The 14326-nt window shown below is 43.9% G+C and overlaps 1 protein-coding gene across 1 annotated transcript in view; it reads left to right on the top strand.

Annotated features, from left to right (window-relative positions):
• Positions 1–14326, top strand: part of LOC143786214 (piwi-like protein 1) — a 97477-nt gene that overhangs the window by 21732 nt on the left and 61419 nt on the right. The window contains exons 2-4 of the mRNA XM_077275502.1: positions 5262–5342; positions 5897–6094; positions 7820–7931. Of these exons, the coding sequence (XP_077131617.1) occupies positions 5262–5342; positions 5897–6094; positions 7820–7931 (391 nt within the window). The remainder of the gene's footprint in view (positions 1–5261; positions 5343–5896; positions 6095–7819; positions 7932–14326) is intronic.

The following is a 14326-nucleotide window of genomic DNA, read 5'->3' as shown; positions in this document are numbered from 1 at the left end:
TCAATTCCAGTCAATTTTGCATTGAAAAGTCAAATGGCGCTCCTTTCCTTCCGAGCTCTGCCATGCGCCCAAACAGTGGATTACCCCCACATATGGGGTATCAGCGTACTCAGGACAAATTGTACAACAAATTTTGGGGTCTATTTTCTCCTGTTACCCTTGGTAAAATAAAACAAATTGGATCTGAAATAAATTTTGTGTGAAAAAAAGTTAAATGTTCATTTTTATTTAAACATTCCAAAAATTCCTGTGAAACACCTGAAGGGTTAATAAACTTCTTGAAAGTGGTTTTGATTACCTTGAGGGGTGCAGTTTTTAGAATGGTGTCACACTTGGGTATTTTCTATCATATAGACCCCTCAAAATGACTTCAAATGAGATGTGGTCCCTAAAAAAAAATGGTGTTGTAAAAATGAGAAATTGCTGGTCAACTTTTAACCCTTATAACTCCGTCACAAAAAAAAATTTTGGTTCCAAAATTGTGCTGATGTAAAGTAGACATGTGGGAAATGTTACTTATTAAGTATTTTGCATGACATATGTCTGTGATTTAAGGGCATAAAAATTAAAAGTTGGAAAATTGCAAAATTTTCAAAATTTTCGCCAAATATTCGTTTTTTTCACAAATAAACTCAAGTTATATCGAAGAAATTTTACCACTATCATGAAATACAATATGTCACGAGAAAACAATGTCAGAATCGCCAAGATCCGTTGAAGCGTTCCAGAGTTATAACCTCATAAAGGGACAGTGGTCAGAATTGTAAAAATTGGCCCGGTCATTAACGTGCAAACCACCCTTGGGGGTGAAGGGGTTAAAAAAAACCATTGGGGTGAAATTAAATGTTATGGTGACTGCGTCTGAGTTGAATTTTCATGCCACTTGGTGTGACCTCACACTGTTGGACTTGGAGTTCTCCTCTAATCTCTTTCAAAGTTCTGGGTTTTGTGGTTCCCCTTTGTATTATCCATCTCTTCAATTTGTGACCTTATTCCTCGTGTGGCTGCCTCCAGGGAAGACGGCTACAGCCCCAGAGACTTCACACTTCTGGATATGTGCAGCTGTAGTAACAGGAACATCCGGCTGTAGGAGACATCATATAGCCTTCACCTGAGACTTGTTTGTCTATAATGTTTTCCTAATCTCCTGAGACCACTCTCTTCTTAGCTTTCTTTGCCCCATGTTCTGTGTGGTAAACGCCATGACAACAAACAGCACAGTGACTACTTTTTACCCTGTAAATAGGCGACTGACTGATTACAAGTCTGCAGACACTTGTGATAACTACAGGACGCTGTGTAGTTTCACTTCTCCACATGGTCAAATTAATTTCAATCTTTTCTAGAGGAACCATCATTTTATTCCAGGTCATTTTTAATAGTTTTGTTTTCTTGAAAAGAGGCCTTTCATCAGTTTTTTATGTTGAATTGGACAAGCCATGTAATATGCGGAGCATATTTCTTTATAATTTTTATTTCGTCTCTCTGTTGTGAAGATACCAGCTATGAAATATTTGGCACCTAATGAGTTAACTTTAGTTAAATCCAAGTGAGTGTTATCAGACAGTTTTCACTAGGCGCAGTTACTTCTTCTCCCTGTGTAACGCTGACCAATCATATGCAGTTAGTAACATAGAACTGCAGGACGCGTGATGATGCCTGCATACGATTGATCAGTGTCATACTAGGAAAAGAAGTAAACGCACCACTGTTAAATCCAAGTGAGTGTTATCAGACAGTTTTCACTAGGCGCAGTTACTTCTTCTCCCTGTGTAACGCTGACCAATCATATGCAGTTAGTAACATAGAACTGCAGGACGCGTGATGATGCCTGCATACGATTGATCAGTGTCATACTAGGAAAAGAAGTAAACGCACCACTGAAAACTATCTGAAAAAAAAAATTTGGTTTAACAGCGTGGTTGTTGAATCCTGGATCCCAACTCAAGCAGGTTTCTCCCAGCAGGTCATTTCCACCATGATCAGTGCTCGCAAGATGTCTTCCGCTCGCATCTTCCACAGCACCTGGAAAGCCTTCTTCTCTTGGTGCAGACTCCGCGGTCGTTCCCCTCTCGTTTTCTCCATTCCCTTCATTCTGGAATTTCTCCAGTCCGGCTTGGATTCCGGCCTGGCCCTCAGTTCCCTCAAGGGCCAGATTTCAGCGCTGTCGGTGTTGTTCCAGCATAAGATTGCTACTAACTCGCAAGTCAGGACCTTCATTCAAGGGGTCTCCCACGTGGTTCCCCCCTACAGAATGCCACTAGAGACCTGCGATCTCAACTTGGTCCTAAGCGTCCTTCAGGAACCTCCGTTTGAACCTCTGCAAGACGTCCCACTATCTCTTGGAAGGTGGCCTTCCTTGTGGCGATAACGTCTATCAGGTGCGTCTCGGAGTTGGCCGCACTTTCCTGCCGGGCGCCCTTCCTTTCCTTCCACCAGGACAAAGTAGTCTTACGCTCATCTCCCGCTTTTCTCCCTAAAGTGGTGTCATCTTTTCACCTCAATGAAGATATTATTCTTCCCTCCTTTTGCCCACAGCCAAAACATAGGGTCGAAAAGGCCCTTCACACTTTGGACGTGGTACGGGCTCTCAGGAGGTACGTCTCTACGACTGCCTCTTTCCGTAAATCGGATTCCCTCTTTATCCTCCATGAGGGTCACAGGAAGGGTTCAGCCACGTCTAAGGCTACGATAGCCAGATGGATCCGATCGGCTATCCAAAGAAGCTTATCGGGTCAGGGGCAGGCCCATCCCGGCGGGGGTTAGAGCTCACTCTACTCGGTCAGTTGGTGCTTCCTGGGCCATTCGGCACCAGGCGTCGGCGGAGCAGGTTTGCAAGGCCGCAACATGGTCTAGCCTGCATACTTTCACAAAGCACTACAACGTCCACACTCATTCTTCCGCGGATGCGGCCCTTGGCAGACGTATTCTGCAGGCGGCCGTTGTGCATTTATAGGTCAGATGGTACACAGTTATTTGGTTGTATTGTTACCCACCCAGGGACTGCTTTAGGACGTCCCATGGTCCTGTGTCCCCCAATGTGGCGAAGGAGAAATAGGGATTTTTGTGTGTACTCGCCGTAAAATCCTTTTCTCCGAGCCACTCATTGGGGGACACAGCACCCACCCCGTTAGCCTTACGGCTCGTTACCTTTTTGGTTCTTGAATTTTTCTCACATGTTATACTCTAATGTTATGTAGTATATTGATATTAATCTCCTCCTGCTTTTGCACTGAACTGGGTCTCTGGAAGCCAGAGGGTGTATATTGCAGGGGAGGAGCTAACCTTTTTTGTCTCAACTTAGTGTCAGCCTCCTAGTGACAGCAGCATAACACCCATGGTCCTGTGTCCCCCAATGAGTGGCTCGGAGAAAAGGATTTTACGGTGAGTACACAAAAATCCCTATTTTTTTATTGATAGATCGGGCGACTCTGAATGTGGCGACACCAAATGTGTGTAGATTTGATTTATTTTTTTTTAATTGATGTATTTTGAATGGGGCGAAAGGGGGCGATTTAATATATATATATATATATATATATATATATATATATATATGTATATATTTTTATTTTTTTCATATATTTTTTTAACTTTCTTTTTACTTTTGCCATGCTTCAATAGCCTCCATGGGAGGCTAGAAGCAGGCACAGCGCGATCGCCTCTGCTACATAGCAGCGATCTGCTGTTCGCTGCGATGTAGCAGAAAATCAGGTATGCTGTGAGCGCCGACCACAGGGTGGTGCTCACAGCTGCTGGGGATCAGTAACCATAGAGGTCTCAAGGACCTCTGGTTACCATTCTGCAGCATTGCCGACCTCCGATCATGTGACGGGGGTCGGCGATGCCATCATTTCCGGCCGCCCGGCCGGATGTGGTAGTTAAATGCCGCTGTCTGCGTTTGACAGCGGCATTTAACTAGTTAATAGGTGCGGGCAGATCGCAATTCTGCCCGCGCCTATTACGGGCACATGTCAGCTGTTCAAAACAGCTGACATGTCCCGGCTTTGATGCGGGCTAACCGCTGGTGCCCGCATCAAAGCGGGGCTTCTGACCTCGGACGTACTATCCCGCCGAGGTCAGAAAGGGGTTAAAAACGTCAGCTCGGCACACAAAAAATAAGCCTTCAGCCAACCTGAGATAACGAAAAATGGAGACGCTACGGGTATCGGAAAATGGCGCAATTTTTTATTTTTTTATTAAAGTTTTGAATTTTTTTTTACACCACTTAGATAAAAAATAACCTAGACATGTTAGGTGTCTATGAACTCGTAATGACCTGGAGAATCATAATAGCAGGTTAGTTTTAGCATTTAGTGTAGCTAGCAAAAAAGCCAATCAAAAAACCAAGTGTAAGATTGCACTTTTTTTTGCAATTTCACCGCACTTGGAATTTTTTTTCCCGTCTTCTAGTACAAGACATGGTAAAACCAATAGTGTCGTTCAAAAGTACAACTCGTCCCGCAAAAAAATAAGCCCTCACATGACCATATTGATGGAAAAATAAAAGTTGGCTCTGGGAAGGAGGGGAGCGAAAAACGAAAAAGGGCCGCGGCGGGAAGGGGTTAATCTTCAGGTCGGTCCTGGCCTTTTAATGCCATCCCAATGTTGTCAGATGTGGGTGTACGGAGCGGCCTCAGTAGCTGCGCCTGCTCCATACCCGGCAGATGCTGGTTATACAGCGGGGACTGGAGTCGGATCTGATCGCTGTTTAACACCGTACATGCTGCAGACAATCGCTGACCAGCATTTGAGCTGCACGTTCCTGACTGGGGGCGTCCAGGTGCAGAGCGGCCCCTCCGTGACACGGCTGCAGGGAGGCACTAGACGCCGTGTCCGCACCTCTGGGCTTTATAGGGGGCCGTGACGTTTGCTCTATACGGCAATACTGACAAGTTCTGGTCTCCGATGAAGAATATTAAGCAAAAAGCCACAATAGAAATCTACATTAAAAAAACATAAAATCTCTAACCTTCTGATCTGACCGCCTTTCCCGTCATTAACGATGAACACTAAAAAAATCCTATTTGTTATCGCCACATCCAGGAAAGTCCGATCTGTGAAAATCTAAAGTGATTAATTTCCTGCGTTAAAGTCTGTAAAGCAAAAAGAAGAAAAATCCAGAATTAATTGTCGTCTGTTCCCCAAAATGATAAACCCTCAGTCACATCTTCCAGTGGTTCCCACATCCCCTCGCCCACTGCTGGGATCACACACGTCCTCCACCTGCAGAGCTGACAGCGCCTGTTCTCTCCCCCCAGACTCCTGAAGATCATGGACATGAAGCAGATAGGACGCAACTACTACAACCCGAGCGACGCCACCGAAGTCCGAGCCCACCGGTAACCAGCAGAGCAGGGTTTACATGGGACTGACCATGCTGTACCCATGGGAGCATGTAATGTATGTACACAGTGACTGCACCAGCAGAATAGTGAGTGCAGCTCTGGGGTATAATACAGGATGTAACTCAGGATCAGTGATGTAATGTATGTACACAGTGACTACAGCAGAATAGTGAGGGCAGCTCTGGTGTATGTATGTACACAGTGACTGCACCAGCAGAATAGTGAGTGCAGCTCTGGGGTATAATACAGGAGGTAACTCAGGATCAGTAATGTAATGTATGTACACAGTGACTGCACCAGCAGAATAGTGAGTGTAGCTCTGGGGTATAATACAGGATGTAACTCGGGATCAGTAATGTAATGTATGTACACGGTGACTGCACCAGCAGAATAGTGAGTGCAGCTCTGGAGGATACGTAATGTATGTAGGCACAGAATCCTCCTGCTCTTTGCTGGCTCCCTGCTGTTGCCTGTAGGTGTCTGTACACACTGATGCTGTTACTTTTCTCCTCCATCTTCACCCTCCGTCCTGTCTCCTCTCCCATCAGACTCTCCATCTGGCCGGGGTTTTCCACCTCCATCCTCCAGTATGAGTCCAGCATCATGTTGAGCATTGATGTCAGCCATAAAGTCCTCAGGAACGAGACTGTGCACGACATCATGAGCAGCCTGTACTCCTCGTGTGGCCCTCAGAGGTTCCAGGACGCCTGCTGCAAGGAGCTGATCGGACAGATCGTCCTCACCAAGTAAGGCCTCTTTCACACTTCCGTCTTTTCTCTCCCGTCGAAATCCGTTGATTTTTGAAAAAATACAGGATCCAGCAAATTTTTCTACTGGATCCTGTTTTTTCCCATAGATTTGTATTAGCGACGAATTGTGATGGATGGCCATCCGTTTCATCCGTCGTGCACTCGATCCGTCGGTAAATCGTTGTCCGTTGAGCGGAGAAAACATTCAGAGGAACGTTTTTTCTGCACGTCGTAATATCAGGTCCTGCACTGTCCGGCGTTGGCTATAATGGAAGCCTATGGGTGCAGGATCCGTCACTGACTGTGAAAAGCAGGAATCCAGCGACGGTGCCGTCTTTTGAAACTGAGCATGCGCGGAAGAATTTCCAGTCAGGGAAATTCTCTCTCTCTCTCTCTCGTTCGCTCTCTTTCTTTTTATTATTGATGCTGCCTATGCAGAGGTCATTGCACGCAAGGCATTATTGGGAACGCCAGCTGCCGGGAGCATCGCAAGCATCCTTAACGCTGCGTGGGATGCCGGAAGGTGAGAATATTACGATTTTTTTTTTCCCCCAATTTATTTTTAATTATTTTTAACCTAGGTTTTGTTTATGCGTTTTTTGCAGCGGAAAACCGCTGCGAAGACGCATACACAACAAGTGCGCATAGCCTCGACTGGTCCGTCAGGAAAAACAGGCCCAGTGCACCCGTTATATACAATCTGCACAGGATCCGTCATTTCAACATATTGACGGATCCTGTGCAGATTGCAAAAACGGAAGCATGAAAGAAGCCTAAGAGCCGCCATGTGCCTCGTACTCGGCCGCTCAGTTGGCACCGGCGCCTCTAGAAGGAAATGGATCACCTGGGTACATTCTATTCCTTCACTTTTGGAACCAAATTTATGTAATTGACTCTTAATGATCAGCAGTTTTCATTTGTGTTTAATTTTTCTTCTCAAAGATCCATAACTTTTTATTTTTTTATTTTTTTTACTTTCACTATCGCCATATTACATCTTGTTGTTTTGCGGGACGAGTTGTAGTTTTTAATTACACCATTAATTTTACACTATAATATGCTGAAAAACAAAGTGTCATGACTTTAAAAAAAAAAAAATTCTGCGTTTTTTTTTTTCTTATTGATGGTGTTCGTCGTATTAAAAAAATGACCCAATAACATTCTCCTTATTTGTACAGCTACAGCAATGCTAAACTTGTCTTTTTTAAGTAGGTAAAAAAAATATTTGAACTTTGTTTAAAAAAATAAAATTAAATTGACCATTTTCTGAGTCCTTTAATTTTTTTTTTCTTCTATCCATGGAGCGGTGTGAGTCTTTGATTTTTGTGTGGCGAGCTGTAGTTTTTGTCGATGCCACTTTGAGGTACATACAATGGTTTCTTCACATATTGTATTTTTAGGAAACTTGGATCTACTAAAAATCAGCAGTTCTGCCATTATTTTCTTTTACTTTACAGCGTTAAATCATTTTATTTTTTTTATTCCTTCTTTTGTTACTGGTGATGATACTGAATATGATCTTATTTTATTTTTTAAAATTCTGTATTTTTGACCTAAGAAAACGTGATCATATTAGATTTTTTTTTTTAAGAATATTTTTAATATATATATATATATATATTATTTTTAATTTCTGCTAAAGAGCGTGAAATTGCGATTTGTTTGATGACTTATTCTTTACTGAATTCTTAATTTCACTGATCAACGCTGCTTTTTGTGCAGGTACAACAATAAAACCTACCGTATAGACGAGATCGCCTGGAACATGACTCCAGCGTCCACCTTCAAGAAGGCAGACGGAAGCGAGATCAGCTTTGTGGACTACTATAAGAACGTAAGACCTGCTGGGAATAATGAGAACTGGGAGCCTTGAGTGCGAAACCTCAGGAAACCTGTTTTGGTTTTTTTTCTTTTTTAATTTCGTTGTTAAATATAATTGAGAAAAAAATTCTTTAAAAAAACCCTTGGATTGTCCACCACTCGTATTGCTGATTTATCCTTGGAGTTGGTGGACACCTGACACCAACAACGATTTGCTGTTTTCAGCTCCTGTTGCGACTGTGTACAAAGAAAGATTTTGGATACTTGTCGTAAAATCTGTTTCTTGGAACCTTCTTTTGGGGACACAGGAAACCATGAGTGTAAGCTGCTGACACTGTGCAGAATAAAGCTTACTCCTCCCCAGCAGTATATACCCACCATCTGGGAGAGAACCAACCAGTTTGGGAGAAAACTGGGGAAAGGGGTTAAAGTAGATTACCCTAAATGTAACCCACAATGGCTCAAACAGGGAGCGGGTGTCGTGTCCCCCAATGAAGGCTCAGAGAAAAAGATTTTACGGAAAGTACCCAAAATCTTCTTTTCTCTATTGCGTCATTGGGGGACACTGTAAACCATAGGATATCATAAAGCAGTCCTTAGTGTGGGAAGAGAGACAGGTACTCAAAAATGTAAGGTTGGTCCACTGCTGCAGGAGGGACGTCCCTAATCCAGATTGGTGATCGCTAAAGAATAGACGAGAACCGTGTAGCACTAGGAGAAGGTGTGGACTGAAGACGAAGAAGCGATCTAACAGCCCGTGAAACTCCCACTGTTGTGATCCTAAGTGGAATAGGTCTTTACCTCACTCTGTTCCTGGCAAGATCCTGATTGAAAATAGACGATGGGAGGAAAAAAGTATGAAATGCCTAGAGAAGGAAGGGAGGTAACGGCTTTACAAGGAAGGAGTGCAACCAGGCTCAGGACCCTTTGCAACCAGACATATAATAATAATTTTATTTTAATATAGCGCTAACATATTCCGCAGCGCTTTACAGTTTACACACCGTTTCATCGCTGTCCCCGATGGGGCTCACAATCTAAATTCCCTATCAGTATGTCTTTGGAATGTGGGAGGAAACCAGAGAACCCGGAGGAAACCCACGCAAACAGGGAGAGAACATACAAACTCCTTGCAGATGTTGTCCTTGGTGGGATTGAATCCAGAACCCCAGTGCTGCAAGGCTGCAGTGCTAACCACTGACCCACCGTGCTGCTCTGGCGGGAAAACGGTGGACGCCTTGCTATGATTTAGTTAAACACCCTGGTTGGAGAGACCCAGCGGCCTTATAGTCTGCTGCCTCTGTGTCCTGATGCAAACTAAGGGGCTGAGAAATCTGGAGGATGAAGAAGGGCCCATGAGATGAGCAGGACTGAGAAAAGGAACATTGAGTTCAGTTGAAAGAACACCAGATTGTCTTGTTTAGTGTTCCGCTCTGGATATAAGTCACGGCTCATGCGGATAAGGTGGACCCTGAACTTCGAAGGGTTGGTCGAAGGGAAGATTCTTGGTCTTTAAAAGTGTCCCTGGGCTGTAAGCTCCTCGTATACAGCTCTGCAAGCTGAGTAAAAGTATCCATGGACACAGCCTACCACCAATAGGCAAAGTGATTGGCTCCTCCCGGTCAGATTTGCTTCACCCAAGGGAGTAGAAAGTAAGGTACGATCTGGGGACGGCCCATCGTGTTCCTTACAATGAAAGGCAAGAGTTGTTTCAATGTCAACTGAATTTGGTGAACACGCTGAAGAAGAGGGGAAGAGGCAGGGAGATGGACACCGAAGAGGCAATATCACTAGAAGGACCGAAGACTCTTCTCCATGGGCGCCAAGGTCTTTCCATGGTAAAATTCCACACACAGGTGAAATAGGCGTGATAACGTCTACAAGGGAGCAGTAACGACCGCTCATCTGAAGGGAAGGCTCTGAAGAGAAGATCCTTCCCTGTCTCTGGAGATGGAAACTACTGGTCACGTTGTAAGCAGAAAAGAACCAGCTTAAGGACGAGCTCTCACGTCCTGATAGGCAAAGTTCTCTCACCGAATGAGATTCATCAAGAGACACAGCCTTAATGAGGTCCTTGCCTAGTATGGTGGGCCCAGGCTGCGGCATCAGATGCTTCATCTTGAAGCATATGGAAACAGTCGGTCCGTCACAGTACGAGATAGGTGACGGCCCTGGAAGGATGGAAAAAGGCGAATACCTGAATGCAGGAATGTGAAACCAGAGATACAGTTGTGCTCAGAAGTTTACACACCCAGCAGAATTTTTGATTTATTAGCCTTTTTACAGAGAATATGAATGATAACACCACAACATTTCCTCCACTCATGGCTCGTGGTTGGTGAAGCCATTTATTGTCAGACTACTGTGTTTTCTCTTTTTAAATCATAATGACAACACAAAACATCCACATGACCCTGATCAAAAGTTCACATACCCCATTTCTTATTACTGTGTGTTGTCCCCTCTAACATCAATGACAGCTTGAAGTCTTTTGTGGTAGTTGTGGATGAGGTTCTTTATTTTCTCAGATGGTAAAGCTGCTCACTCTTCTTGGCAAAAAGCCTCCAGTTCCTGTAAATGGATGATGAGGGAGCAGAGGGGATCCAGACGTGGAGCTGGATTGTGCTCGCTTCCTGGACCTATGTGAGGTCTGTCATGACTGCTTGCTTCTGAAACATGTAGGGAAATGATCAGAGCTGCAGGGACGGAGGATTAATCAGTCAGATGTGTGGAGACCTCTGCCAACGACTAAGATGCCTTGGTCAGGTCTCTACTACGAGAGATCGGGAGGAAACCTACTTGGAGGAGGGGGTACGCTTTTATCCCTGGCAGTGGGGGGTTCCTGAGAGACTTTCATGTTTGGGTTCCTGCAGTCAATGCAAGGACCAATTCCATAAAGACACTAATAGGCCGGCGTCACACTAGCGAGTTTTACAGACGTATGAGAGGTGCAGAAAATACGGATTGCATACGGTACAATGATTCTCTATGGCCCAGCTCCTATCTGCCGTATTTTACTGATCCGTATTATACGGTCTTGTACGGCCGTAGAAAATCGCAGCATGCTGCGTTTGTCACCGTATTGCGCGAAAAAATCGCCAATGAAAATCTATGGGGGCGAGAAAATTACTGATTACACACGGACCATGCATGTGACTTGCGAGAAATACGCAGCGATGTTCTATAGAAAAGCCGGTAATTCAGTGCAGTGTACAGTACAATCACACTGACAGAATAGAATAGGTAGAATAAATGTGTACACATAGAATAGGTGTGTGTGTGTGTGTGTGTGTATATGTATATGTGTATATATATATATATATATATATATTAGATTGTGGCCCGATTCTAACGCATCGGGTATTCTAGAATATGCATGTCCCCTTAGTATATGGACAATGATGATTCCAGAATTCGCGGCAGACTGTGCCCGTCGCTGATTGGTCGAGGAAACCTTTGACATCGTCGCCATGGCAACCATTATGACATCTACGTCAATACTGTGCCCGTCGCTGATTGGTCGAGGCAAATTCGCGGCAGACTGTGCCCCTTGCTGATTGGTCGAGGCAACCTTTATGACATCATCGTCGCCATGCTGTGCCCGTCGCTGATTGGTCGAGGCCTGGCTAATCAGAGACGCGGGATTTCCAGGACAGACGGAAAAACCCTTAGACAAAAAAAAAATATATATAAAAATATATTATAATATATATATATATATATATATATATATATATATATATATATATATAATATATTTTTATATATATATTTTTTTTTTTACTTCAGCGCTAGATAGCATAAAAGCCGGTAATTCAATTGTCGGCTTTTGCTATCTCCTTCCCAAACCCGACAGGATATGAGACGTGGTTTACATACAGTATACCATCTCATATCCCTTATTTTATTACATATTCCTCATTAGCAATGTTCCAAGTGTCCGTGTGTACAATTTGGTGTGTCTAGCTATTAAATTAGAGTGTTAAATCGTGGAAAAAATTGGAATAGGCTCCCGCGCAATTTTCTCCGCCAGAGTGGTAAAGCCAGTGACTGAGGGCAGATATTAATAGCCTAGAGAAAGTCCATGGTTATTGCCCCCCCCGGCTACAAACATCTGCCCCCAGCCACCCCAGAAAAGGCACATCTGGAAGATGCTCCTATTCTGGCACTTGGCCTCTCTTCCCACTCCCCTGTAGCGATGGGATATGGGGTAATGAAGGGTTAATGTCACCTTGCTATTAAGACAGATTAATATTGGAGAGGCGTCAATTATGACACCTATCCTTTATTAATCCAATAGTATGAAATGGTTAATAAAACACACACATTATTACCAAGTCCTTTAATGAAATAAAGACACAGGGTGTTGTAATATTTTATTAGACTCTTAATCCACCTGAAGACCCTCGTTCTGTAACCCTGTCACTGGCTTTACCACTCTGGCGGAGAAAATTGCGCGGGAGCCCACGCCAATGTTTTCCGTGATTTAACCCTTTATTTTACCAGCTACAGCGCCCAAATTTTGCACATACACACTACTAACAGTAGTAGTGTGGAATATCCCCCAAAAAAGGATATGAGATGGTTTACTGTATGTAAACCATCTCTCATATCATGTCGGGTTTGTGAAGGAGAAAGGAAAAGCCGGCAATTGTGTGTGCGTGCGTGCACACACACACACACACACACACACACACACACACACACACACATATACACATATATATTGCCCAGTGACGTAGTATACAGCACAGAGCCGCGTAGTATATTGCCCAGCTACGTAGTATATTGCCCAGCCACGTATGTCACAGGTTAACAAATAAACATATACTCACCTTCCGATCCGAGGGCCCCTTGTAGTTCTAACATACTCACCATACTTGCAGTTCTGTCGTCTGTGCGCGGTACAGGCGGCAGCTTCCGGTCCCAGAGTGTGAAGACGTCGCGGACACATGTCCGTGACGTCATGGCAGGTCCTTCTGGCATACGATCCCTGCTACCGGAACCTGCCGCTTGCACACAGCGGTTACCGGAGGGTGGCGAGGAACGGGAAAGGCGGCGGAAGGGGAGTATACAATGATTTTTTTTTTTTATTTTATTTTTTTTTAATTTTTAACATTAGATCCTTTTATTATTGACGCTGCATAGGCTGCGTCAATAGTAAAAACGTGGTCACACAGGGTTTATAGCGGCAGTAACGGAGGGAGTTACCTGCGGCATAACGCGGTCCGTTACCGCTGGCATTAACCCTGTGTGAGCCGCGACTGCGGGGAGTATGGAGCGGGCGCCGGGCACTGACTGCAGGGGAGTAGGGAGGGACTAATTGGACTGTGCCCGTCGCTGATTGGTCGCGGCAGCCATGACAGGCAGCTGGCGAGACCAATCAGCTAATGAATAACCGTGACGGAAGTTGAGGACAGACAGACAGAAGTACCCCTTAGACAATATATATATATATATATATATATATATATATATATATATATATATATATATATATATATATATATATATATATATATATATATAGTACAGACCAAAAGTTTGGACACACCTTCTCATTTAAAGATTTTTCTATATTTTCATGACTGAAAATTGTACATTCACACTGAAGGCATCAAAACTATGAATTATCACATGTGGAATTATATACTTAACAAAAAGTGTGAAACAACTGAAATTGTCTTATATTCTAGGTTCTTCAAAGTAGCCACCTTTTGCTTTGATGACTGCTTTGCACACTCTTGGCATTCTCTTGATGAGCTTCAAGAGGTAGTCACCAGGAATGGTTTTCACATCACAGGTGTGCTCTGTCAGGTTTAATAAGTGGGATTTCTTGCCTCATAAATGGGGTTGGGACCATCAGTTGTGTTGTGCAGAAGTCTGGTGGATACACAGCTGATAGTCCTACTGAATAGACTGTTAGAATTTGGCAAGAAAAAAGCAGCTAAGTAAAGAAAAACGAGTGGCCATCATTACTTTAAGAAATGAAGGTCAGTCAGTCTGAAAAATTGGGAAAACTTTGAACGTGTCCCCAAGTGCAGTGGCAAAAACCATCAAGCGCTACAAAGAAACTGGCTCACATGAGGACCGCCCCAGGAAAGGAAGACCGAGAGTCACCTCTGCTTCTGAGGATAAGTTTATCCGAGTCACCAGCCTCAGAAATCGCAGGTTAACAACAGCTCAGATTAGAGACCAGGTCAATGCCACACAGAGTTCTAGCAGCAAACACATATCTACAACAACTGTTAAGAGGAGACTTTGTGCAGCAGGCCTTCATGGTAAAATAGCTGCTAGGAAACCACTGGTAGGGACAGGCAACAAGCAGAAGAGACTTGTTTGGGCTAAAGAACACAAGGAATGGACATTAGACCAGTGGAAATCTGTGCTTTGGTCTGATGAGTCCAA

Source organism: Ranitomeya variabilis, chromosome 7, assembly GCF_051348905.1.
Source record: "Ranitomeya variabilis isolate aRanVar5 chromosome 7, aRanVar5.hap1, whole genome shotgun sequence".
Lineage (NCBI taxonomy): Eukaryota > Metazoa > Chordata > Amphibia > Anura > Dendrobatidae > Ranitomeya > Ranitomeya variabilis.
This window is presented reverse-complemented; position numbering and strand designations above follow the sequence as displayed.